General features: G+C 41.6%; 3 protein-coding genes across 8 annotated transcripts; 1 reads left to right on the top strand and 2 right to left on the bottom strand.

The window, feature by feature from the left end:
* Positions 1 to 144: 144 nt before the first annotated feature.
* LOC118412937 (serine/arginine-rich splicing factor 3-like) lies at positions 145 to 7,028 on the bottom strand. 3 transcript variants are annotated; one of them, XM_035815999.1, is made up of 10 exons: positions 6,903 to 7,027; positions 5,843 to 6,072; positions 5,528 to 5,568; positions 5,348 to 5,356; positions 4,988 to 4,996; positions 4,516 to 4,524; positions 4,200 to 4,338; positions 1,570 to 1,746; positions 918 to 995; positions 145 to 700 (listed from the first exon to the last, which is right to left on the bottom strand). In XM_035815999.1, exons 2-10 carry the CDS (start codon positions 6,064 to 6,066, stop codon positions 637 to 639), a joined length of 750 nt encoding a protein of 249 aa, XP_035671892.1. In that variant the 5' UTR covers positions 6,067 to 6,072; positions 6,903 to 7,027; the 3' UTR covers positions 145 to 636. The 3 variants fall into 3 exon arrangements, with proteins under 3 accessions (XP_035671892.1, XP_035671893.1, XP_035671894.1); XM_035816000.1 differs by lacking the exon at positions 6,903 to 7,027 and adding an exon at positions 6,837 to 6,860; XM_035816001.1 differs by lacking the exon at positions 4,988 to 4,996 and having other exon boundaries at positions 6,903 to 7,028.
* Positions 7,029 to 7,126: 98 nt separating this feature from the next.
* Positions 7,127 to 12,884, top strand: LOC118412936 (dentin sialophosphoprotein-like). Of its 4 annotated transcripts, none has more exons than XM_035815998.1 (5): positions 7,127 to 7,307; positions 8,338 to 9,643; positions 9,916 to 10,028; positions 10,592 to 10,681; positions 11,599 to 12,884. In XM_035815998.1, exons 2-5 carry the CDS (start codon positions 8,401 to 8,403, stop codon positions 12,604 to 12,606), a joined length of 2,454 nt encoding a protein of 817 aa, XP_035671891.1. In that variant the 5' UTR covers positions 7,127 to 7,307; positions 8,338 to 8,400; the 3' UTR covers positions 12,607 to 12,884. The 4 variants fall into 4 exon arrangements, with proteins under 4 accessions (XP_035671891.1, XP_035671888.1, XP_035671890.1 ...); XM_035815995.1 differs by having other exon boundaries at positions 9,913 to 10,028; positions 11,599 to 12,883; XM_035815997.1 differs by lacking the exon at positions 7,127 to 7,307 and adding an exon at positions 7,323 to 7,472 and having other exon boundaries at positions 9,913 to 10,028; positions 11,599 to 12,883.
* A 1,357-nt stretch (positions 12,885 to 14,241) lies between these two features.
* On the bottom strand, positions 14,242 to 20,688 carry LOC118414129 (dentin sialophosphoprotein-like). The gene is made up of 8 exons (XM_035817933.1): positions 20,543 to 20,688; positions 19,492 to 19,862; positions 18,759 to 19,322; positions 18,313 to 18,428; positions 17,888 to 17,971; positions 17,360 to 17,560; positions 16,055 to 16,162; positions 14,242 to 15,754 (listed from the first exon to the last, which is right to left on the bottom strand). Exons 2-8 carry the CDS (start codon positions 19,856 to 19,858, stop codon positions 15,290 to 15,292), a joined length of 1,905 nt encoding a protein of 634 aa, XP_035673826.1. The 5' UTR covers positions 19,859 to 19,862; positions 20,543 to 20,688; the 3' UTR covers positions 14,242 to 15,289.
* Positions 20,689 to 21,733: the final 1,045 nt, after the last annotated feature.

The following is a 21,733-nucleotide window of genomic DNA, read 5'->3' as shown; positions in this document are numbered from 1 at the left end:
TTTTGAGTAAAACCTTGAGGAGGAATGATGACCACAGATGGGGATTTCAACTATGACATTTTTCAGGGATTCAACAACCAACCCTTCACAGAGGACTATTCCATTAAAAAACTTGATATGGGGTGGTAGAAATCATACACAACCTTTTCCCCTTATTCAAGTATCTTCCCAGTACTTCTTTAAAAAACTCAATCCATCTCTTCTATCAAAATTTTAAATGGAATAGTAAAGCTTTAAAATTTTATCTTTTGTTCTTCCTCCAGATAGTTGTTTTCCACTGGCTAGTACTATGCTTGCAATGGAAAACACTAGCTTTAATTTGAAGGAATCAGTTATCAAATCCACACATTTACTTCCATACCCTCCACAGGATTTACTCAGCTAGAGGGAGATGCCTACTGTTATACATCTTAAAACATAATCTTCCATGTCCACCTTCTATTGTTATGCTACAGGGGTGGCTGCATCTCAGAGGCCTGCTCATGTCTACATCATTACCTAGGTCTCCTCACAGCCTTACCAAGTCTTTTCACATTAACACTAGAGATTTACAAGAAGAAATGTGGTACAGTTTCATGTCTGTCTCTCTGCAGTTCCGGCCGTGAATGTCCCGGATCTGAGAGGAGGTAACTTGCTTCAGTCGTCATTCTCCTTCTGCACATCTTCTACTCCGTTCTCTTTAAGCTTGTCTGGAGAACCGCTGCAAAAACAGAAAAGTTTTCACTTCTGTAAGAAATTTTCCCTTTTAAGGCAGTTTCATAGTAGCCATATCACATCATTCTGTATTTGTGATTGTTACCAGGTTAAATGAAACACAGTATGCTAAACCTATTCCCTCCTATCAAATGATTTTAACTGCCACATGCAAAAGTTGTGGAAAATATCCAAGATAGGTGTGAAAGAAGGGGGTTATTTACCTGCGACCACGTGACGGGGAACGGGACCGCTTCTCAGGAGTTCTCGACCTGGAGCGGGATTCACGCCTGGAGCCAGACCTGTAGGGTAACAGAACAACATATTAAGTGCAAGAAGAGAATAAAAATATGTGTTCATGCATTTCCATTTTACTTTTTGTTGAAATGTTTTTGTATAAGTTTTGGCCGAGTGTAAAAAAAAAGATAACCCCTACCAGGGTTGTAGCCAGCCTGAAATCATTTCCCGTCTCCTTGATTTTGAATCCCATTGAGCGCCCAAGGCGCCACATTTCATGGGGGGTCCTGGGGCATGCTCCCCCGGAAAATTTTGAAGTCTAGACCCTCTGAAACGCTATTTCCTGCATTTTGAGGTGTAAATTTTGCTGGTAGACTAAGCTATTCGATGGCATCTGTCTTAGTAAAGAATAACACAAGTGGGACAGTTTTTTATACCTTTACATATCAATTTCTGTCCATCACAGAGGAGCTCAGGACGAATGAACAAAATCATTTTCTGTCCCCAGCTGCAGAATTCCGTCAAAGGACGGACGCTGACTACAACTCTGATCCCTACCTACCGACCCTAATTTTTTCATGGCTAAAACAGGAAGCATTTTTCCGAGCCAAAGCAACACAAATAAGCAGAGCTGCCAACCTGCTGCGGGGCGTGTGGCTGCGGGACCTGCTGCGGCGGGACCTGCTGCGGCTCCGACTGCGGGAGCGGGAGGGCGAGCGGGACCGGCTCCTGCTGTAGCTCCTCCTGCGGTCGCGGCTGCGGGACCTGGAGCGGGACCGCGTGCGGCGACGGCGGTCACGGCTGCGGGATCGGCTCCTGTCGAGGACACAGACACACAAACCGTCAGCTCAGACTGGGCTTACGGTGTGCAACATTCGCATGACATTGTCAACCTTTCTGGGCCTGCACTTCTTCCATGGGACCTGCAGTAGCTTACGTGGGAGTCAAAAGCAACATTTACACCTGTCTTCTTACATATAACCAATTCCCCTGCCTAGCTGGACAACTTATTACCACAATGTATATTGATTTGTCTTAACTGGCCTCAGCCTGAACTTCAATGCTGTCGTGACTACAGTGACTACAATACCCAACGAAACCCAAGATTTGGTTGTGTGGTGAAGAATTTGAGTTGCCAAGTCATACCAGGGATTTGTCAAAAGACTGACAATAAATCAAGATAGAGATTTCACCAGTGATTGAAAGGAAGAGATCCTTTAGGTGGATAGTTCCCAGTCAAGGAAAGCAGAAGAAAGAATGATTTTAGGATGACAGTTCCAAGTAAAAAGTTAAAGTAGATAATCTATAAGGTACAGTTGTGAAATAACGTCTCAGGCATTTTAGTCACATTCTAAATGCTTGGCAGTGCCTGAAATTCATCTTCAGATTTTTTTTTATTATAAAGAAAATAGGCAATGATTCAGAAAAAGAATGCAGATCATGATTTAGTCCTGTTAAAAGGTGGTCAATTTTTTTTGACAGCATGGAAGGAAGACAAAGTTTTTGTAATATGTCATTACTGTAGCAAGGTAGCCCCCTAGAGTACAACAATGCACAATATAGGATGCAGTGAAGTTGGTAACAATGCTTAGGTTGTTGCTTATCTGGCCAAAAATTGCAATGAGATTTCTTTAGTTTATTTGGACCACACAAAAGTTGTTCAAATCAACCCAAACACAAGAGCTGTCATTTCTGTAACTGTAGCTGTACAAAACTTCCACAACATTCAGTACTGCAGGGACAAGCAATCTTCATAGCATCTCACCACCTCCCATCTTCACAGCAAAAAATAGTCTTTTTTCCTCCTTTGTAAGAAAAGGGGAAAAAAGAGTGTTTACTGTGCAAAAACAGATCTTTATAAAATTTGTCAATATGAAATGTCACTTAACTTCGAATCATGTTTCTGGTCAAGTTTGATCACATTTTTTTTTCAGAGTTACTTTTAATTTTGGTTAGCTGTGGCAATGCTATCTGAGTAAGATGTGAGGTGGTGCAGTACATACCTACCCTAACTGCAGCAAACTTAACTACAGACAGTATATGGCACCTGGTTTACTGGAGTCGAATCTACTGTCGTAACACTGCACAGTGCAGAGTGTCGGACGAATCTCACACATAATCAACGGTATGGTAGAATGCTGGGTGAGTAGGTCGATCAACTCTGGCTCACACAAGGGCCGAATGTGTCGACGGCTGAGCCGAAACTGACTTGAGAGCCGTTTTCTGAATGGCCGATGGTCGACTTTATCGGATTGGTGGATGTGTGGGAGGAACACATGCTGGGATTGGCTAGCTGATCATGAGCGTGGCGACAACTGTATGCTGATTGGCTCAGCGCCGATCACATGATGTAGACTACGCTGATTGGCGAGTGCCGATCAGGGAGTGTGCCACACGCCTGGCGCCCACAGAAGGTACATGGAGAACTTTCAACGACTCATGTGGTGCGTGTGGAGAACTGACTCAAGGAGGAAAACCGCCTGCAAGTTTTACACCAAGTGGCACAGAATAAGTATAATAAGTATGCAGAAAAGAAAAATATTCCATGTGCAATAAGAGATGCGCATACAGACGTAAGGCTACCAACGCCATACCTAGAATGTTCTCATGCCACATATGTTGCCAATAGTCTTAGACATTACTTGGAAAACAATAGTCTAAGAATACCACTGTTTTTCTTTCCATATAGTGGCATGTAAAATTCATTTTGGTCTCATCTATTTTATGTAGTGTTTGCTAGGTTCAGAAGTAAATTCGGGACAGATCCATCTCCCTATAGTAAAATATGTCCAACCATAACTTTCGGGAAGCGGAATAAAGAAATTTTTTGCATTTACTTGAATATCATGGGTTATACATTGGTTTCCTACTATTACTACTGACATGTTGAAAGTTGACTTAGTGGCCAACAGGAACAGTCTAGAATATGGCATGGCACTCTTACAAGAAAAGCACTTTACCAGTATGTAAAACATGAAGTAACAAATCAACATGGGCTGGTCATTCAATATACTCACTCTCTTCTGCTAGCAGCAAAATACAGGTAGCCAAAAAGGAAACAAGATTAGGCCCCAGACTTTCTGTAAGCCATGCAGAGTGGAGTCTACTTACATGTTCACCAAACACTTAAGACGGGAATGTCTATACTGTACATGAGGGGGGAGAACAATTTACGGTAAGAGCACAAAGCAAGCTTCTGAAAATAACCAAGGAAATATGGCTACGTTAGTAGACGGTAGGTTGCGGAAAGGTATGAAATGTGTCATTACCGGCGGCGGTAGCGGTAGCAGTCCCGGGCATAGTGCCCACGCTCGCCACATTCATAGCATCGGTCTAGCGGGTCGAAGGGGCGGCGATAATACGGAGGGGGCGGGCCATATCGCGAACGTCGACCACCACCTCCCATTCCTGTAGGAAAGGAAGAAAGGAAATATACCGTTTGCATCAACATGATCATTGTTTTTATTTGATTCCATTTCAAGAATGGAGATATGGCAGATACAATATCATATAATAACACTAACAAATACAAAATTCTATTTCAAATGTCAGAAGAAGAAAAAGAAAGTAGATATGCATACACACCTTCTCTTGCTGTAATCCCAAGTGAATATGTTGTCAATTTATGGTCATCACATAAGAGGGGAAACAAAAGAAGTTCAGCAAAATAGACTCAATTTTTCCACCAAATTCAACAATGAAACACCAGAGTATGTGTCAATATCTTTGCTTTCATACAACTTTACAGCATTCAATAGATGCAATATGAAGAGCGGGGATTTCAATAGATTTCAAGCGTATGCTTTATTCTCAACTTATAACATCCTTTTTCTTCAAACAGATATACTTCTTCTTAAACAGACCGATTTATGTATTTTATGTAAGTCTATATTTATGACATGTAATGAAAGAACAGCCTTTCAGGAGCATACAATTGCCTTTTCTGAAGGCTGTTTGTCCTGTTTGACAGCAGAGATTGTAATACATTGGCACAGTCTGTGATATTGTGCTGTGCACTGAGGGTGGGTGTGTACTAGCAATGCGAAGTTATGCACACCTTCCCTTGCTGCAACCAAGTGTGTTCGTCCAAAGTGAAGGTGGTGTCAGTATGAGGGCATCACATATAGAGGAAAAATGGAAACAAGTTGGGCAAAATACAAAATTCCTCCAGACCCAATCTGGCTCTCAGAGACACCAACAATTTTCTAGTTGCCAAGAAGACTGCTTCGAGGCCATTGTAATTTTCACAGCACATCTGACATCATTTTTCTGTCAGTCATACACTTGTGCATCCTGAGCACCATGCACAAGTAGGCCCAAAAAATCAAACATTCATGAAATGCAGGTACTATGGCAAGCCACAGGCATTCAGCAGACTGCACAAAAATAAAATCCATCATGTAAATTTCTCACTAACCTTGGCGTGCTGAAGTTGTGATGGTTTCAACCAGTGATGATAGACACATAGGGAAAAAAGAAAGATCATTAACCCTCTGTAATCCTTATGTCAATTGTCTGAAAGTTGACTGCAAATTATACTTTTAAATCATCAGACAGTAAGCAGAAAAACACAGGATATTCTAATAGACATGCATACCTGTGGACATCTCCACACGAGCTGGCGCTCCACAGATCTCTCTGGAGGGGAAAAAACAGTCAGTTACAACGATTATCTTCCTCAAAACCTCTAGAAGTTAGGTTACAAAATAATGCATACTATATGTATGTACAAAACAATTTAGAGGGCCAGGCTGACATCCACTCTTCTTTACAGCCTGTGACCCCCTCTAGAACAATCATTAGAACTGATCAAGCTCATCTCTTGGTAAATGAAACAGATTGTACAGATGTAATGGTAAATCACTCATCTAAAGAAAAGATTATGATTATGTGAAATCCTGTTTAGGATCACCTTCTGTCCAGGTGCTTGACGGCATCCTTAGCATCACGGGGGTCCTCGAACTCCACAAACGCGAAGCCTGGAGGGTTGCGAGCCACCCAGACGTTTCTCAAGGGGCCGTAGTAGCTGAAGATGTCTCGAAGCTCCCGTTCGTTACCGCGTGTGCCGAGGTCCCCCACGTAGACCTTGCAGTCCAGGGGACACTGGTCCCGCGGATCTCTCCCATACCTCGACATGATGATCTGGAGCAAAGGGCAAATAAATGCTACAGTATAAATGCATTTCTCATACAACACTGACAGATTAAACTGTGCCCATGTCCCAAAAGTCAAATTATAAACCTTTGACACAAATACCATTTCGCTCAAAATAAACTGCTACAGATTGTGGCACGTTGAAAAATTAAACAGTTTGTACAGACAATCAATTTTCAGCTTGCGTCATGCAGCCTTGCGCTTTTTAACACCAGGAAACAACACAGATACAGAACTTCTCTTTTATTTTCAACCCAGAGCACACTATCAGTTTCAAGCAGTTTGCATGGACACGTGGTACATGAGGTCAATGAACTGCTCAGAGCAAGCTTACGTTACAAACACGATGTCCCTGGGCCCTGACACGCCTTGTCTACAGTCCTAGCTGGCAAACCGCAGTAATTGATCTCATTTGCGTGACAACAATGAATGGGGAGGGGGGCAAATTATTTGATAACAAGAAGACACAAAAACATGTCAGATCTAATATAGTCTACCGTGCATCCCGCAAACTGTGCTTCCAGTACTTCAGCAAAAGACGAGAACAACACGAAATCCCTTGGTTTAATTCATTTTCGGTTTTGGGCAAATAAACAGTCAGGTCCGTGCCATGAGGAAGGATGGCTTGTGGCGTCCATAACAAGGAACACAATCGGGTAAACATCGCAACAATCCGGGAAAAAAAGCCACACGCTTCAACGGAATAATGTGCTACAGGATGTGTCGAAATTACTCGTTGCATCAAAACATACCTATAATGTGGATTTATTGTATAATACAGGCGTTTACTAGAATTTAATTTCCGTAAATTCACTTACCAAGCCAAAGATGGCGGCCAAGCGTTGGTTGATGCACACGTCATGCTTCTTCCCAAAATGCACCTGCTATTTGCACGCGGCACGAAAGCTTCTTTGGATCATGCTACTACGTCATAGGGAGAAATTTTGTACCTAAGTTGGCAAAATACAACAAGAAACCAAAGAACCTCAATAATTAGAGAACCTTCAATCACAACTATATGATTAAGCTATGCGGCCGTTCCCATTGCAGCTTTTATCTTTTTATTCATTGAACTAAAAACAAAGTCTCCATTTGGGTTAGTCCTAATGTCAAAGGGTATATTTTTTCGCGCCAATTTTTCTCGACATGAAATCCTGGTCGTCCCATATTTTCTCCAGACGACCGTCCTAGTCCGTTGGTTCCTCCCGTCCCTCAGATAGCCCGTGAGTATCTCTCTGAGCATGGACGTTAGTGACTGCATGTTATCCGTTTGGCCATGATTTACCGGTAATTCTGACAAAAGTTGATCGTGAAAAAGTCTCTTTCTGAAGCCACATGTTCACCTAACAAATTATGATGGTGATGCATGATGTTCGTCCATTTTTGAGGTGAACTCTTTCCAGTCTTCCACAAATTTATATGGTACTGGCACAATTTAGTTTCCCTTATACTGTTGCCTTTTTACTTGTTGTTAGTGTCTTTTTAGACACTTTAAATGCTTGGAAATAGCCAGAAGGTTCTGTAGAGTAATGTATCACAGAAGGGCTTGCCTCATGCCCCTGTAATTTATCAATGAGAAGTCCTAATGGAAACCAGATGTATGCAGTATACTGTAAATGCAGAAATGTTCGCGGTGGTTTAATGTACAGTACTGTAAATGCATAAGTTCCTGGGAATTTATTAATTTCACTGTAGCGGGAAAAAGGACTTGTCGCGGTGGTTTTAAGTTCGCGGTAGCACCATGCACTGTACTCTCTTACTGCCATGAAAAAATGTTTGCGGTGGTTTTAAATTTGCGGTGAAGTGGCCACCACAAACATAAAACCATCGCAAAGATTTCTGCATTTTACAGTAGTTGGGGTTTCGCAGGGCAGTCTTTGGCTTATGTGTTAAAACTCCTTGGAGTAAGAGGTTTCCGTCTTCGGAAATCCATCAGGGATATTCTAGAGGCTGCTGAGAAAGCCTCAGGTTGGTTGTGGTTCCGTAGGGGGGAACCGTGGAAGCCACACGGACACAGGTCGGGGAATGATCAACCTCGACTGGGTCGCCCGGGTGAGGGTGTATGGTGATTAAAGACCCGAAACACCCAATGACCCCGGGTTCATCACTGATGATGTGTCCCTGTTCGCACTACCAGAGTGTATTCTAGAGTTGCCAAGTATTTTATTCACCATTGACCATTCTTTCTGTGGTAACAATACCCTGTGACAGCACTGCAAACTTTTTCTTATCAATGTCCTTATTTTGTTTCAGGTACTTTCATGGAAAACACCATTGCATTGATTGACTGTTACATTCAGGTTCATAGAAAGCAAGATGCCTAAAGCAGTTGCTCAGTCAAAGCAGCACAGAAAGCAAAATGGACAAAAACAATATCACTCATGGAATGCTTGTACCAGCACAAGCAACACCAGCAGGAAAGGTCCAAGATCGAAGTCATCATGCTCATCAAGATCCCAACACAACACTGAATTGACAGCAGGGTTCACTGCACAGCCAATGAGAAGGAGGTTCTATGAAGAGCAAGATGAAGGAGAAAGAGTCCAACAAAGGGAGAGGGTTGGTTATTTTAGAAGAAGTCCTGTGAAGACAAGAAGTGGTGTGGGGGACATACCAAAACATCCAGCCTCTACAGCCCAGAGCAGGAGTGCCGGCAGTGAGGGGAGAGGGAGGGGAGGTTACTGGAGAACAAGTCCTGTACAGACAAGGAGCGGCCGGAGGACATCCAGACATCCTCCCTCCGCATCTCAGAGCAGGAGTGACAGCAGAGAGAGGGCAGAGGAGGCCACAACCAGCCAGGCTGGAGAGCACCATGGCAACGGTAGAAGGGATCAAGATGCTGGGATAAGCACATTACAACATGGAACAAATCACAATACAAGGAGCAGTATCAAACATCCACGCCTTTGGCAAAGTGCTTCACACAGTGGGATAACTGGCGAAACAACAAGGAGAGCTCCCCACAGGCGATCACCGATACAGACCAGGTCAAGCTCACGCTCACACTCACAGGGTAGTTATGCACAGGCTACAAATAGACAGCAATCCACACAGCTGCAACCAAGAGCCAAAGCAGCACAACGGAAGAAAAACAGCAGCAAGCAGGTATCCGTTAATGTCAGCCAGGCAGGCACTATTCGGGGAACTGCCGTGAGGCAGAGACCAGGAACAGCACAAAGCACGCGCCCAACTTCCTCAAGGCCCCAAAAGTCATCTGGGGCACGTCAAGGTAACAGAAAAACAGCAGTGCCAACTCGGGGGAAAGCTCGACCAGCTGAGAGGAAGACAGGTAGGAAAGCCAATGGGACGACAGCCACTCCAAGGGGAGGAACAGCACAGTCTGGTGAGAGAAAGCGTGGAGTTAAGCAAACTAAGGTGGCAACTCAAACCAAAGGGAAGAAAAGAACAGGCAGCCAGGCATTTGGTAGCCAGGGCAGCCAGGCAACAGCAGAAGCAGGCATAGCTGTGAAAGGGATCAAGCAGACAGGAACAGTCAAATCAGCTAAGAAACAAAATGAAAGTCCTACAACAGCAGAAGCAACCAAGAAGCAGAAGATAGGTAAATGCAGTAATTGGGAATTGAAATTTCAGTCATTTTGTAGTCCACATTTCTATACCATCTTGAACTTTATTTTTTTCGTTGCCAAGATGCTGAGAGTCTTTCACAAGTCAGTTTCAATAAGATTTTTTTTATTGTGTGTAGTAGTCTGTCATAACTTCTCCATTTCTGAACTGAAGGATACATCAAAGCCATCTGAACATATCATCAGTATGCATTATATACAAACAGTTGGATTACTTTAATGTTTCCATGTGTTTATTTCCCAGCAGCGGAGCCTGACTGTTGTCCCATCTGTCTGTCTGAGCTGACGACCCAGCAGCTAGCACACCCTGACGTCTGCCGCCATGTCTTCTGTCTGGGATGTCTGCAGACCTGGCAACAGGTACACACAACCACTGAGCAACAATAAAAAAAAAAAAGCAGCGTTTTCTTGAGTTTTCCCTTGTAAATATAGACTTTAATTTTTGGAACTAATTGGGAAGTTATGCAAGTGATGCTCATACATGTGATTATGTGCTCATTTTCACTTGATAGCAAAGGTTCTTCCACACACAGATTTCACTATTTTCAAACAATTGAAAAGAGTATGGTACTCTTCCTGATTTTACCTTAGCAGCCTTCCTAACTGCAGCTTCTGTTGGGTCAGGTAGTCCTCACACTTAGTGAGCTGTGATATTTCTGACTAGGCAGTCCTACATTGTTTGTAACCCTTCCTTGGAGTGGCCTTTGGGTCACACCTTGAAGTGTCCTTGGGATCTTGTTAGGTTATTTTTTGGTAATACCAAAAATAACCTAATAAGATCCCAATAAAACATCAAACAGTACTGTTCTTCTAGTGCTGTAGAAAGTCAGGAATGCCTGTACAAACTTTGATGATGGTGCAGGACAGGTTTGATTTGTTGCTTGCCTGTGTCTCATGTTGTTCTGTCGTGATGTTTTCCACAGAGGAGGAACACCTGCCCAATCGACAACAAACAGTTCCAGACACTTGTACTGTGTGGCCTAGATGGGAAGGACCAGATGCCAGTGGTTGAGGTAACTGCCCTGTGGTAAAGTGACGCTGGTACTAAACATGCACTTAACTGGAGCGGGGCAAATGTTGTGTCAATAACATCTCCACATCTGTTGATCATCACACCTCTGAAATAGTGAAGAAGATCACCTCACTGGCACTGCACGGATGTATCAGATTTAGTGTTTGGTGCTACATACTTGTCATACCTGTCAGTCCTAACCCATCACCTTTGTTATTGATGCCAATGATGCCCACTTATTTAACACATTACTTATTAATGTTTTATGTAATTTAATGTAAAGATGTCCCTGTTATTAACCTCAGAAGTTTATTGCAGTATTTGAGTATTAAGTTCATGTTCAGCACTGTGTAAGCCATTCAAGAAATTTATTTTATTAGCCAATCACTGCACCTGTTACTGAAGTTGTTATCCAATAACAGACCCTCTGTTAGATTGGTTTTGTCATTCTATCACATTTCCTGTTCCCTGTATTTCTACTATGTTACCCAGTACTATTGTACTGTATTGTTCATGGTCAAGTGTGGTATGTTCACAAGTCCTACTGACCTAAGTCACCAGTATTACTATTACTGACATAATATATTGTACCTAGCAGGAACAAGTGTCACCAGACATGGATGATTAGTTCAAAGATATAAAAGACTTGTGTTTTAGAGGGCTTGTACTCTGTACTTAAAAATGTATCATTATCATGTCAACCAAGTTAAACTCTCTCCAGCAAAACATAGAGATGACTGAAAGGTGGTGACTTACATCCTTTGTGTTGGAAGAGAATGACTGAAGGATTGCATGGTGATATGATCAAGACAGCTTGAATTTCATGCTTGTAAAAACTTTCAATGTAAAACCATCCCCTCAAAAGTGCTCTAATGTCTATGTATTGATTTACCTTCCCCCCGTTGTCTTCACCATCAGAACCAGAACAATAGAAACGGAGTAGTACCGGCCGGCAACCAGCCTAACAGTCTGTTACCGGTAACAGAGAACAGAAGTGACGCCAGGGGTCAGATGGATCACAACAATGATCAGAGAGGTTACGCTGGTCCAGGGAACTGGGGTTATGATGAAAGGGGTTGGGATGACAGTTCTAGTCTTCCGGATGATGAAGAATATCTGCCCACATTTGCCTCTATATTTGAGGATGATACATATGATGATCCAGAGAATTGGCGGGATGACCAGCGTGGTTGGTATGATATGCCCTCTATTGAGCCACCGCCTGCTTTTGACGATTACCCATCTGATGATGATGATGATAGCACTGTTATCCCAATAAGTAGTGACTCAGAACGTCGGGACACCAATGTAAATGGTGGCTCTGAACACTCTGATCAGGGGGATTGGGTAATAGCCTGCCGTTACAGACGTGCACCAGAAGAGAGGGATAACTCCCACCAGGAAGATAGGAATGATGGGCATGGAAGTGGGGATGATTACCATGGGGACTGGGGTACTGAGGAAGGGAATTCCGACTCTGACCAGGGGGATTGGGTAGTAGGCTGCGATTTCACACGTGCACCAGAAGAGTGGGATAACTCCCACCAAGAAGATTGGGATGATGGGCATGGAAGTAGGGATGATTACCATGGGGACTGGGGTGCTGAGGAAGGGAATTGGGACGATGAGCAAGAAGAGCAGGATGATGGGGAAGATAGTTGGGATTATGATGATGAAAGGTCACGTATCGCACATCCTTACCAGGGCGCCCACTTTGCACACTGGGGTGCTGGCTCTGCACATTGGTCCAATGGACAGAGGCAGTCGGGTGATGCACAGCCAGATTGGGCCCGTCGTTACGATATGTGGGCCTATCAACAGTCACAGATCTGGAATGGCTATGACTATGGAAGTGGTTACCACCAGCAGGCGCATTGGCAATGGCCCCGTTGGTGGAGTGATTCAAGTAGTTCTGATGAAAACTAGGCACAGTGAACTATGTTGTGAGGAAAACAAGGAAGCTGGAATACATCAGTTCTTGTTGACATTATATGCTCTAGTACATGGGTTCTTGGTTCTTTACATGTTAACATGATTCTAGATCAAAGTTAAATTGTAACTACCAACACAAAAATTGCCCAAATTTTCTGGTTTTTGTGTTGGAAATATAATTTCAGCTTTGATCAAGATTGACTTATACCAACACACGACTTTTCAAGTTATGAGTCAGAATTGGTGGTCTAATTTAACTGAGATGAAACCTTAGGCCTATAACCCGTTGTGTAAAACTGAACCCTGTCGGTTGAAATACTCTCCTAATCATTTGAAAAATATTAAGGTAATGACAAATAATTTGTTAAAAATAGTGATCCAGTAATCCAGATTTCAAATGTATTTCAAGAAATGTCGATATAGTCTATATATATGTACGTGCTATTAGATAATGTTTTTCTTGCAAATGGAAGTCTGAGTTTGTGGCAATATGCCAGTACTGAATCAGATATATGCTATTTTGTTTAAGACAAAAGTAATGTTTAGGTGAGTTGTAGATTTCCAACAGAGAAAAATGGTTTGCAGATAATGCATTTAAAATGCCAGTACAATGTATTATCACATGTATGTTGAGACATGTACATCTCAGTAGTTCCATTGTTTTCTGACCCTGCACTCTCATTGTGACTTGTCTAGCAGCCCTTCCATGTAACTAAGTAGCTTCTATAAAAGCTCCTTGATGTAGTCTTCTGTTCTGACATGACTCCCACAATATGGTGTGCCTGGATTGATCATGCAGTGATGGTGGAAAGATGGTTCAGCTTGATGTGAAAAATATGTTTTCACTAGTAAAGGGCTATGTTGAAAGTGCCAAATTCTTACTCTAATGTGCATAGATGCTAGATAAGAGGGGACTTCCCTCTTTACAAGTTAATATGCCAAAAAAGTACACATGTATATTGAAACTAGAGTGAATGAATGTGTATTTACTTTTTTTTGTCATATTATTTATCAATTAGTTAATGTTGACTTGGCACTAGAGTTTGAGATCCAGATCTAGTGTGGAGTGTTGAAAGGGCACCACAAGTTTGTTAAACAGAACAGAACTTGCCAAATATTAAGTAAGAATGTTCCAGTTGTTGGATGAAAAGTAGAAACTGACACTGTTCATGTTATTTTGCAGAATATAAGTAAGGACAGCCTGTGAGATGATATAAAAGATGTTAGTTTATGTTGGAACCTTTTGTGGAGCATTCAAATGTTCTGGATATATTATTATATGTAGAGAAGCAAAGAATATAGTTGACAGAAAAATATACCTGAATTGTGTTGTGAAAATAAATAAAGTGCTGAAGGGACAATATACTAAAAGGAAAAGAAGTTGAGAAAAAAAGTAACATAAAAGACTGAGTGAAATATGAACATTTGTGCTGGAAATTAATTTGTACCATTAAATTGCCTTCATAAGACACAACCAATCCCTCCTGGTTTCTCTATTATCCTACAGGATCGTATCTCTTGGTAACACTGAACTGTAGTACATGTGTATTATTAAATTTAACAAACAACAGCTGTAGTCTGAGCAATGGAAAGTTTACAGCAAACATGTATACATTATGTAGTAATTGGTTTATGTAGTAATTGGTTTATTATTGATAAAAACATCTGCTTTGCAGTAAAAACTGAACTGCGCCGACTTATACAGTAAAACTATCGCAATGTTATCAATGCTACACGAAACTGTTCACGGGATTACAATATGTACAATTATCCAGTTTTGTTGCATTAAAAAGTATGATCTGATGTTCGGTGATTGTGTCTTGTTACTTTTTGATATTAGTGTTTGTTCCAAAGCTAACAGCAGGTATTTCTACATGTTACATTTTAATACTTGGGATATAAACAGGTGGGAGAAGATGACTGGTTTGATCACACACAAGTATAAAACTGTAACCCCAAGGCCTAAGTGCCTGTACTGTACAACATACTGTAAGCACCTGTGTGGTGACAATATAATATACAAGTACATGTTGTTACAATGAAAACCATTATCCTGTCAGGGTAATATGAAAAAGATTCAAGGTCAATCATCAAGAGCAATTTTGCAACTTTAACAACTTTATTTTGTTTTTGCATAAAAGTTTAACTTTTGTTGTAATAAGAGTGCAACTTATATTGAGAAGTCATTGTAATGGTATGACATTTTCTTTCCTGTCACTTTGTAAACATGAGAGCAAATAGCTGACCAGACAAAGATATGAATCAATCATAGAACATTTCAATCCATTGCATGAAAGAATGCTGACAGATGGACAAGTTTTATGGAACATAGTTGTAATAGCACTAACGTTGGTAACATGCTCATAAACTTAAAGCAATATACATTTCTATATCTTCTGAGTTTAGAAACAAACAATCTTCTAGTTTTACTTTCATAACCTCGACTGAATCACCAAGCTCATGTACACAGAAAATGTGAGATACACTGTACTTTGCAACCATTCAATTTTGCCAACAAAATTCTATGATGCACTCATGAAGCTTTTTACAATGACTGTTCCAGAAAAGATGAAGAAAAACAACCAACAGTAGCTGGAGATCAATGGTTGTATAGTTTCCCATCTATTCAGGAAATCAGAGGAAAATGTTGTCAGTTGGCAGGATGTCAACATCGGCATCACCAGTCGCTACCGGTATCACTGTCTGCATCAGAACTCTGGTCATTGCTATCATTGTAATCATCACCATACCCATTGTCATAACCATCATCATAGGTATCTTCATTGTATCCATCATAACCATAGCCATCATAACCGTCATTACCGTATTCATTGTTGTAGCCATCATCGTAATTATCCCCGTTTTCATCATATCCACTTTGGTCATCATAACCTGAACCTTCCTCAGAGCCATCCTGGTCAGTGTGAGAACTACCATCGCTGCTGTCGGCCTCTGGTCCATAATCATCATTATGACCACTATAGAAGTTGTCATCCTCATTACCATCCTCACCACTGTCGTCATGACTATCACTGTAGTCATCACTGCCACTATCAGCCTCATCAGGACTACCTCCACCATCACTACCGTCATCGCTGTCATCATAGTAGTCAGACTGGTCAGCATAAAAGGTCTCCCAGTCCTGAAAAACAGACAATGGTGGTCTTTTTTAAAACATTAATTGATGTTACCAGTCACCACATACCAAGAGTTCATCTGTGTTGTTAGTTAATGTTGTAAAGAGTTTTAAAGTTTGATCAAAGACAAAAATGAGTGCTGCCAACTCTCCACTGTCCTGCATTCTTGTGAAGAAGGCAGCAGATTGGACATGAAGCTTGGACATGCATAAAAAACTTGAAGGTCTACACTCCCCTTTTGGGTTTAAAAACAAGTGTGGCAGTGTAGAAATCAAACTGTGACAAGACAACGAAATCATGCTTACACCCTCAGATCCATTCAAGCTGCCAGCTTCAGGGTCACTGGTGTCATCCTCCTCCTCACTGCTGTCATCCCCATCTGTGTAGGAATCCTCATCGCTGTCATATTCATCCTGACACAACAGATACAAGGAAAGGAAATTATTCCTGACTTTCCAGCTATTTACTAGTATATAGAAGACACAACCAGAAACTGTGGATGCTTCATGCAAGGTAGATGGTAATTGAACCGAAACTGGGGGAGCCAGGCACTCTTCTGTTTGGACTCTCTCCAACCCTTCATCTGACAACATGTGTTACACTGTTATTGATCATGGAATCTGTGGCTGCAGCGGCAATATCTCATGTCTCAGCACTAGATCAGCCCCAGTTGTTGCTGTTCTGAGGTTATCATGGAATATCTCTAAAAGAATGTCCTTGATGATGATCTGGCCTCCTTAACCTAGTTCTTTGATATATACATCTTGCAACTTTGTAGCCTTGGTACCATACTTGTTTGTGTGCAAGTTGGCTCAACTAGTCTCAGCACCCACCAGTTGCAAGCATACATTAAACCAGCATGGTACCCAGGCTCAAGGCTTTTTTGTAAAACATGATCAAACAATGTAGCTTAGTTTGTACCTATGTCATACCTGTGACGCGAAAACGTTCGATACGTGTGATAACTTTCCGTATCACACAGGCTCGAAGTTTGTATCATACAGGCTTCCTTCGAGTAAATCGAACCATTTCGAGCGGGCCGAGTGCGCCACGGTTGGCAATTCGAAGACCTGATTCGGACGTTGGAACATTGCGGTTGTAACACCTTTTGTTCAAAGGCACCAAATCTGTTCAACTTCTGGCGCATTTCGTATAAAAACATGGGTTTCTCAGGTGGGTATGACATAAATAAAATACAACACGGTGTATTCCACATCACCCTCGGTCCCAGCCCTCCCGCGGGTCGGATCACCCTCCGGCCTTCAGGCAATCCTTCCCGCGTTTGGGCTGGTACCTTGGGTGATACGGAATACACCTTGTTGTATATACACACTTAATGTACATACAATACTTTTTTTTTTTTGGATTCTCCTGTCGATTCGACAGATGAGCAGGCATACAGGCATTTGCCTCTTTGCCGGACCTGCACATGACTTTAATGGTGAAGGAGGGGTGTGCAATTCCTTCTCCACCCTCTCATCTATTGGAGCACTAAGTCTCACAGGGGCAACTGTATGCAACGTGTGATGCGGCTGCAGCAGATGCAGATACTAGTACTGTAATATGGGATGATAAATGTCACTTTTATGTACATGTCAGTATATACATACCTCATCATTGTCACTGTCATCACTATCTTCATCAAATGTCACCCAGCCATCATCATCATCATCATCATCCCACCCCTGCTGGTTCCTCAGGAAGTACCCGTTCAGCTGTTCCAGGATGTTCACCTCCTCCCCGTCGATGTTGATGGTGAACAGGTCATCCTCGTCTTCAGCATGGACCTCGTTCCTGTCAGGAACTGCTATCTGTGGGGTCAGAGGGCAATTATGATGAATAGGTACTGATGACGACACAGGACAAAATTATCTAATCCAGTGCACAAACATACAGACAGTGTATGTTTTGTATCACTTCTTGTATGCTAAATCATTACATAATTCAAATTATTTACTTGAAAAACAATAAAAAGCACACAAAAAGACAATTATGAAACCTGAACTTTCTTGGTAGAGGTAACTAGAAAATCAATCACACCCAACATCTATTTTTTGAGATACATTCCAGCTATCCCAGCAGTTTTGGGCTGCAGTTTAGTTCTCAAAAGCTACAAGAAGTGAGGACAGACTACCTACCCTGTTGGTGACGGCACCTCCCAGTTTCTCTCGGGCAACAATCTCATGGAACGTTTTGTTGTCAACCGGGCATTTATTTTTCCTCTGGGGAATAAGAATAAGAAGACGCATTACAGGAAGAAACAAGTCTCTCTGGGATCATTACCATACAGAGCAGGAAACATTCAAGCTATCATTATCATCAGCTAAATCCAAGTAGAAAAAGTACATTGTATTTCAGTCATGATGCATTAGTCACTATTTCTTACTTCATGTCACCTATCTTATCCTTACAATCCTTGTCTTATACAAAACAAAACTGCTGCTTTGTTGTGGCAAATGCTACATAAAACCTTATGAATATTGATAAATCTATTCTGTCACGTGCATCCTATACCCAAACAGATCCCCTAAGACAATGAAAAAAGAGAGCCATAAGTGCTTACCTGTGCCCATGTCTGTATACAGTCCAGACAGTAGGAGTGCCGACAGCAGGCAGGAGTCCCCACACGCTGGTCTGTCAGCTCCTCCAGACAGATGGCACACTTCTCAGCCTCAGCCTCTGAGGAAGAGAAGATGCAATACTCATGTATGTAATAAAAGTGATTACTGTTTTTGTTTACATCCAGGGTATTCTATGACTGGTGCTTAACAGGACAGCAGATTATATAACTAGTTGATATCTAATTTTGATTAGCATATCAATATGTAAATTAATCTTTTGTCTTCCACCTGCTTTCTGCCTGCCAGTGCATCACAGTGACATCACATGTACTACTTGTATTACTTTTTGATGAAACAAACTAACATTATAGTATCTTACAAGATTAGATGTAAATGTTTACCTATACAATTTGAAGGGAATTTGGAGTACTTCTTATGTTTACTGTACCTGCAGTTTCTGTCCTTGAGGCCCCAGCCCCCTCTGTCTTCAGTTTTGGTTCTGATTCCTTCTTCCTCTTCTTTTTCCTCTTCTGTCCTTTGGCACTTGAGCTACTCCCTGCTGCACCACTATCCTCATCTGTCACCTTGTCTGCTCTTCTGTTACCCGTATGAGTGCCTGTTTCAAGAGAAGATTCCTGTTGTCTTTTTGTTCCTTTTTTCTTTTCTTTTAATTTACTCCTTGTGGTAGCTTCAGAGTCCTGTGCTGTAGCACCTGAGTCCGGTTTCTTAGACGAACTACTTGCACCCTCTGTCAATGCATGCCCCTCGGCAGAAGCAGGTACTGATTCTCTGCTGTGACGTCTTTTCTTTGGTGATGGTTTTGGTCCAGAGCTATCATTTACACTTTGCCTAGCTTCGTTGCGAAGTGGGGCTTTCCTCTTCTTGCCCTTGTGATGACCTTGGGCACCTGGAGATGTTGGTGTTGGTTGGTGCACAGTTTTTACTTCCTTCTTTGGGCTTTTCTGTCCAGTCTTGTGAGGATGCCGTTTTTCAACTGCACCATTGTTCTCACCTGAAAGTCGTAACAAAAACTACATCACCAAGGTAGTGTAGCCATTATTGATAGAAAGAAAGAAAAAACAATTCAGTGGGGCCAAGATATAAACTCTTTTAAATATCTTTTGTTATTACTGGTCATTGTTTGGATTATTGAATGTAACATGTATTGGATATACCATTACCTTTGTCCCCTTGACCATGTTCTCCAGATCCTGCCTCCCTCCTTTTCCTCTGTGCTCTCCCAGCTGCACTGTCAGACCCTGTACCATTGGAAGTGTCCATCTCAGCCAATCCCCTCCTCTCTTCCTTAACTACACTTGATGATGCTTTTCTTCTCCTGGGTGTGCTTTGTTCTTGTTGGGTTACGTTGTTTCTCTCCTGTCTCCTCTGGTGTTCTCTCCCACGTGGGGAAGGATGCCGCTTCTCACGTCCACTCCGAGACAAATTGGCCATGTCTGGACCGTTACGACCAGCGCCAGGCATAGTGGGTGGGGAGGTACCAGCTGCAGAGGTGACTGGAGAAGTCTGTGTTTGGGTCTTCTTCCCCATGATACTAACGACAGCAATGAAGAAAAAAAGAAGATAATTGACACAGATTTTCCTCAATGAAATTTCAAGTCATGCAACCATCCATACTCCCAGGCCCAGAAATGGTTGCCATGCAGAGTAGCCTAACCTAATGGACAGCCCTGCTTTTTCTATAAACCCATAAGAACACAAGCAGAAACGATACCAATTCAATTGTAAAGTCTCTTGTAACATTTATTAAAGTTATATGGATCTAATTTTTGATAATTGTGTGTCTCCATAGTGAGTCTCTGCGTGATGCTATAAGTGCGGTATATCCCACGTCAGAATTTTGAGTTTGACAGTTTTGCTAAAATAATTCTATTCATGGAATGGTATATTTTTTCTGACTCTTCCCAACTTATTTTGACCAGAATTTTATGGAGACAAATGTTGACTGATCTAGATATTGGCAAGTGGTCCCAGCCATTTTTGCAACAAAATTTCTACGTGGTAGACAACTTGATAGTGCCCCCCTCCCCACTGCCGCGGAATCGAAACTTTATGAATTCTGTGCTTTCTTTCTTTCTTGCTTCGCGGAACGGTGTCGATCCGATGATACCTGAACATTTGGTAATGTTCTTGGATGCTGCTTTTATAACCCTATCTGTAAATTACCATCTTAAGTGGTACAAATCAACGAAAACCCAGAAAATATTCCCTCACCTTTTGCTGACAGCTGGGAGTTTTTTTACCGGTCTCCAAAAATGGCGCCACGAAGAACGTTACCTTTGACCTTTTTGTGATCTTGTTCCCAGGTCTGTTAGTGGACGAAGGTCCAATGACACAATATCTGTCACATACGATATCTATCTAATCAAACAATATCAAATAACATTGAGTAAGCAAATAAATTGAGCAAGATCCTGAAAATAAGACCAAATATGTCAGGACAAAAATACAATTTTTCTGGGAACAAGATCACCAGCTCTTCAGAATGGCTCAAACCATTAAAATCTTAGGGGAGTTAAAGTAAATATTAGATAAAAATAGAAGTCTTTTAGTAGAGTAACATGTATGAACAAATCCCATAGAAATATGTACAATATTTGGAGGTATCATTTCAACAACTAGTGATTTAGATCAGATCTAATGGCAATGTTATCGGCGAACTTCCTGATGTAACATTACTTAGGGCAATTTTCAACCTCCTCAACTAATTTCAAAGTATTTCTCCCTTATGTAGCTATAACGTTAATGGATAAAAGTAACAGTATCCCACTTCTGCAACAAAACTATTCCATTTGTTCAGCTTGCGTACCAGCCACAGTACTGGAGGCTGGGAAATCTTTGCGGGGTTGAGTTAGGTTTACATTGGCAAGAGTCACAAGTGAAGAGTGGGTAGAGAAAAACTAATGTTAACAATAACATGGTATCTTTAAAGCCTGCCTCACAAAGGACGGTATCCTGTTCATCACTATCCTTTGACAAGTTGGTCCTCTGACTCTGACTGCTAGACCTCATATTACAGACTAAGTAGAATATTAGCTTGTGTTTCAGGTAACTTTTCGAGCCATGACACATTCCAATGAAACATGCAGACAACGGTCACTCACTCATGTCTGGAGTACAAAGACTTTACTGATTGAAAGCAGTGTGGAAATATGATACAAATACTGCAGTTCAATGCAGCTGTAATGTGCAGTGCAAAATACAAATTATAATAGTACATGTAGAGTGGGAATTTTTTTCAGATTATTGCCTGAAGTCTGCAGCAAGGTATGTGGAGAGACAGAATTTTACACCTCAAAAAGGTGTTTTAGTATCTGTTACACACTATCTGTTACACAATGTAAAATTGCAGACACCAGAAAAACAAATGTCACTCATAATGTCCTCAATAATAAAATAATGGAG

Source organism: Branchiostoma floridae, chromosome 4 (genome assembly GCF_000003815.2).
Source record: "Branchiostoma floridae strain S238N-H82 chromosome 4, Bfl_VNyyK, whole genome shotgun sequence".
Classification (NCBI taxonomy): domain Eukaryota; kingdom Metazoa; phylum Chordata; class Leptocardii; order Amphioxiformes; family Branchiostomatidae; genus Branchiostoma; species Branchiostoma floridae.
Note: the sequence above shows the minus strand (reverse complement) of the source record. Positions and strands in the feature narration are given on the sequence as shown.

What these genes read in the sequence shown, in the direction of transcription:
- LOC118412937 (XM_035815999.1), bottom strand. Translation starts at nt 6,066, where the DNA reads ATGTCGAGGTATGGGAGAGATCCGCGGGACCAGTGTCCCCTGGACTGC. An exon ending in TGCTACCGCTACCGCCGCCG is followed by an intron (nt 1,747 to 4,199) that starts GTAATGACACAT and finishes TGTCCTCGACAG; the next exon opens with GAGCCGATCCCGCAGCCGTG. An exon ending in AGCCACACGCCCCGCAGCAG is followed by an intron (nt 996 to 1,569) that starts GTTGGCAGCTCT and finishes GTTACCCTACAG; the next exon opens with GTCTGGCTCCAGGCGTGAAT.
- LOC118412936 (XM_035815995.1), top strand. Translation starts at nt 8,401, where the DNA reads ATGCCTAAAGCAGTTGCTCAGTCAAAGCAGCACAGAAAGCAAAATGGA. An exon ending in GTCTGCAGACCTGGCAACAG is followed by an intron (nt 10,029 to 10,591) that starts GTACACACAACC and finishes TGTTTTCCACAG; the next exon opens with AGGAGGAACACCTGCCCAAT. An exon ending in ACCAGATGCCAGTGGTTGAG is followed by an intron (nt 10,682 to 11,598) that starts GTAACTGCCCTG and finishes CTTCACCATCAG; the next exon opens with AACCAGAACAATAGAAACGG.
- LOC118414129 (XM_035817933.1), bottom strand. Translation starts at nt 19,858, where the DNA reads ATGGGGAAGAAGACCCAAACACAGACTTCTCCAGTCACCTCTGCAGCT. An exon ending in GTATACAGACATGGGCACAG is followed by an intron (nt 17,972 to 18,312) that starts GTAAGCACTTAT and finishes CTTATTCCCCAG; the next exon opens with AGGAAAAATAAATGCCCGGT. An exon ending in GAGGTGCCGTCACCAACAGG is followed by an intron (nt 17,561 to 17,887) that starts GTAGGTAGTCTG and finishes CTGACCCCACAG; the next exon opens with ATAGCAGTTCCTGACAGGAA.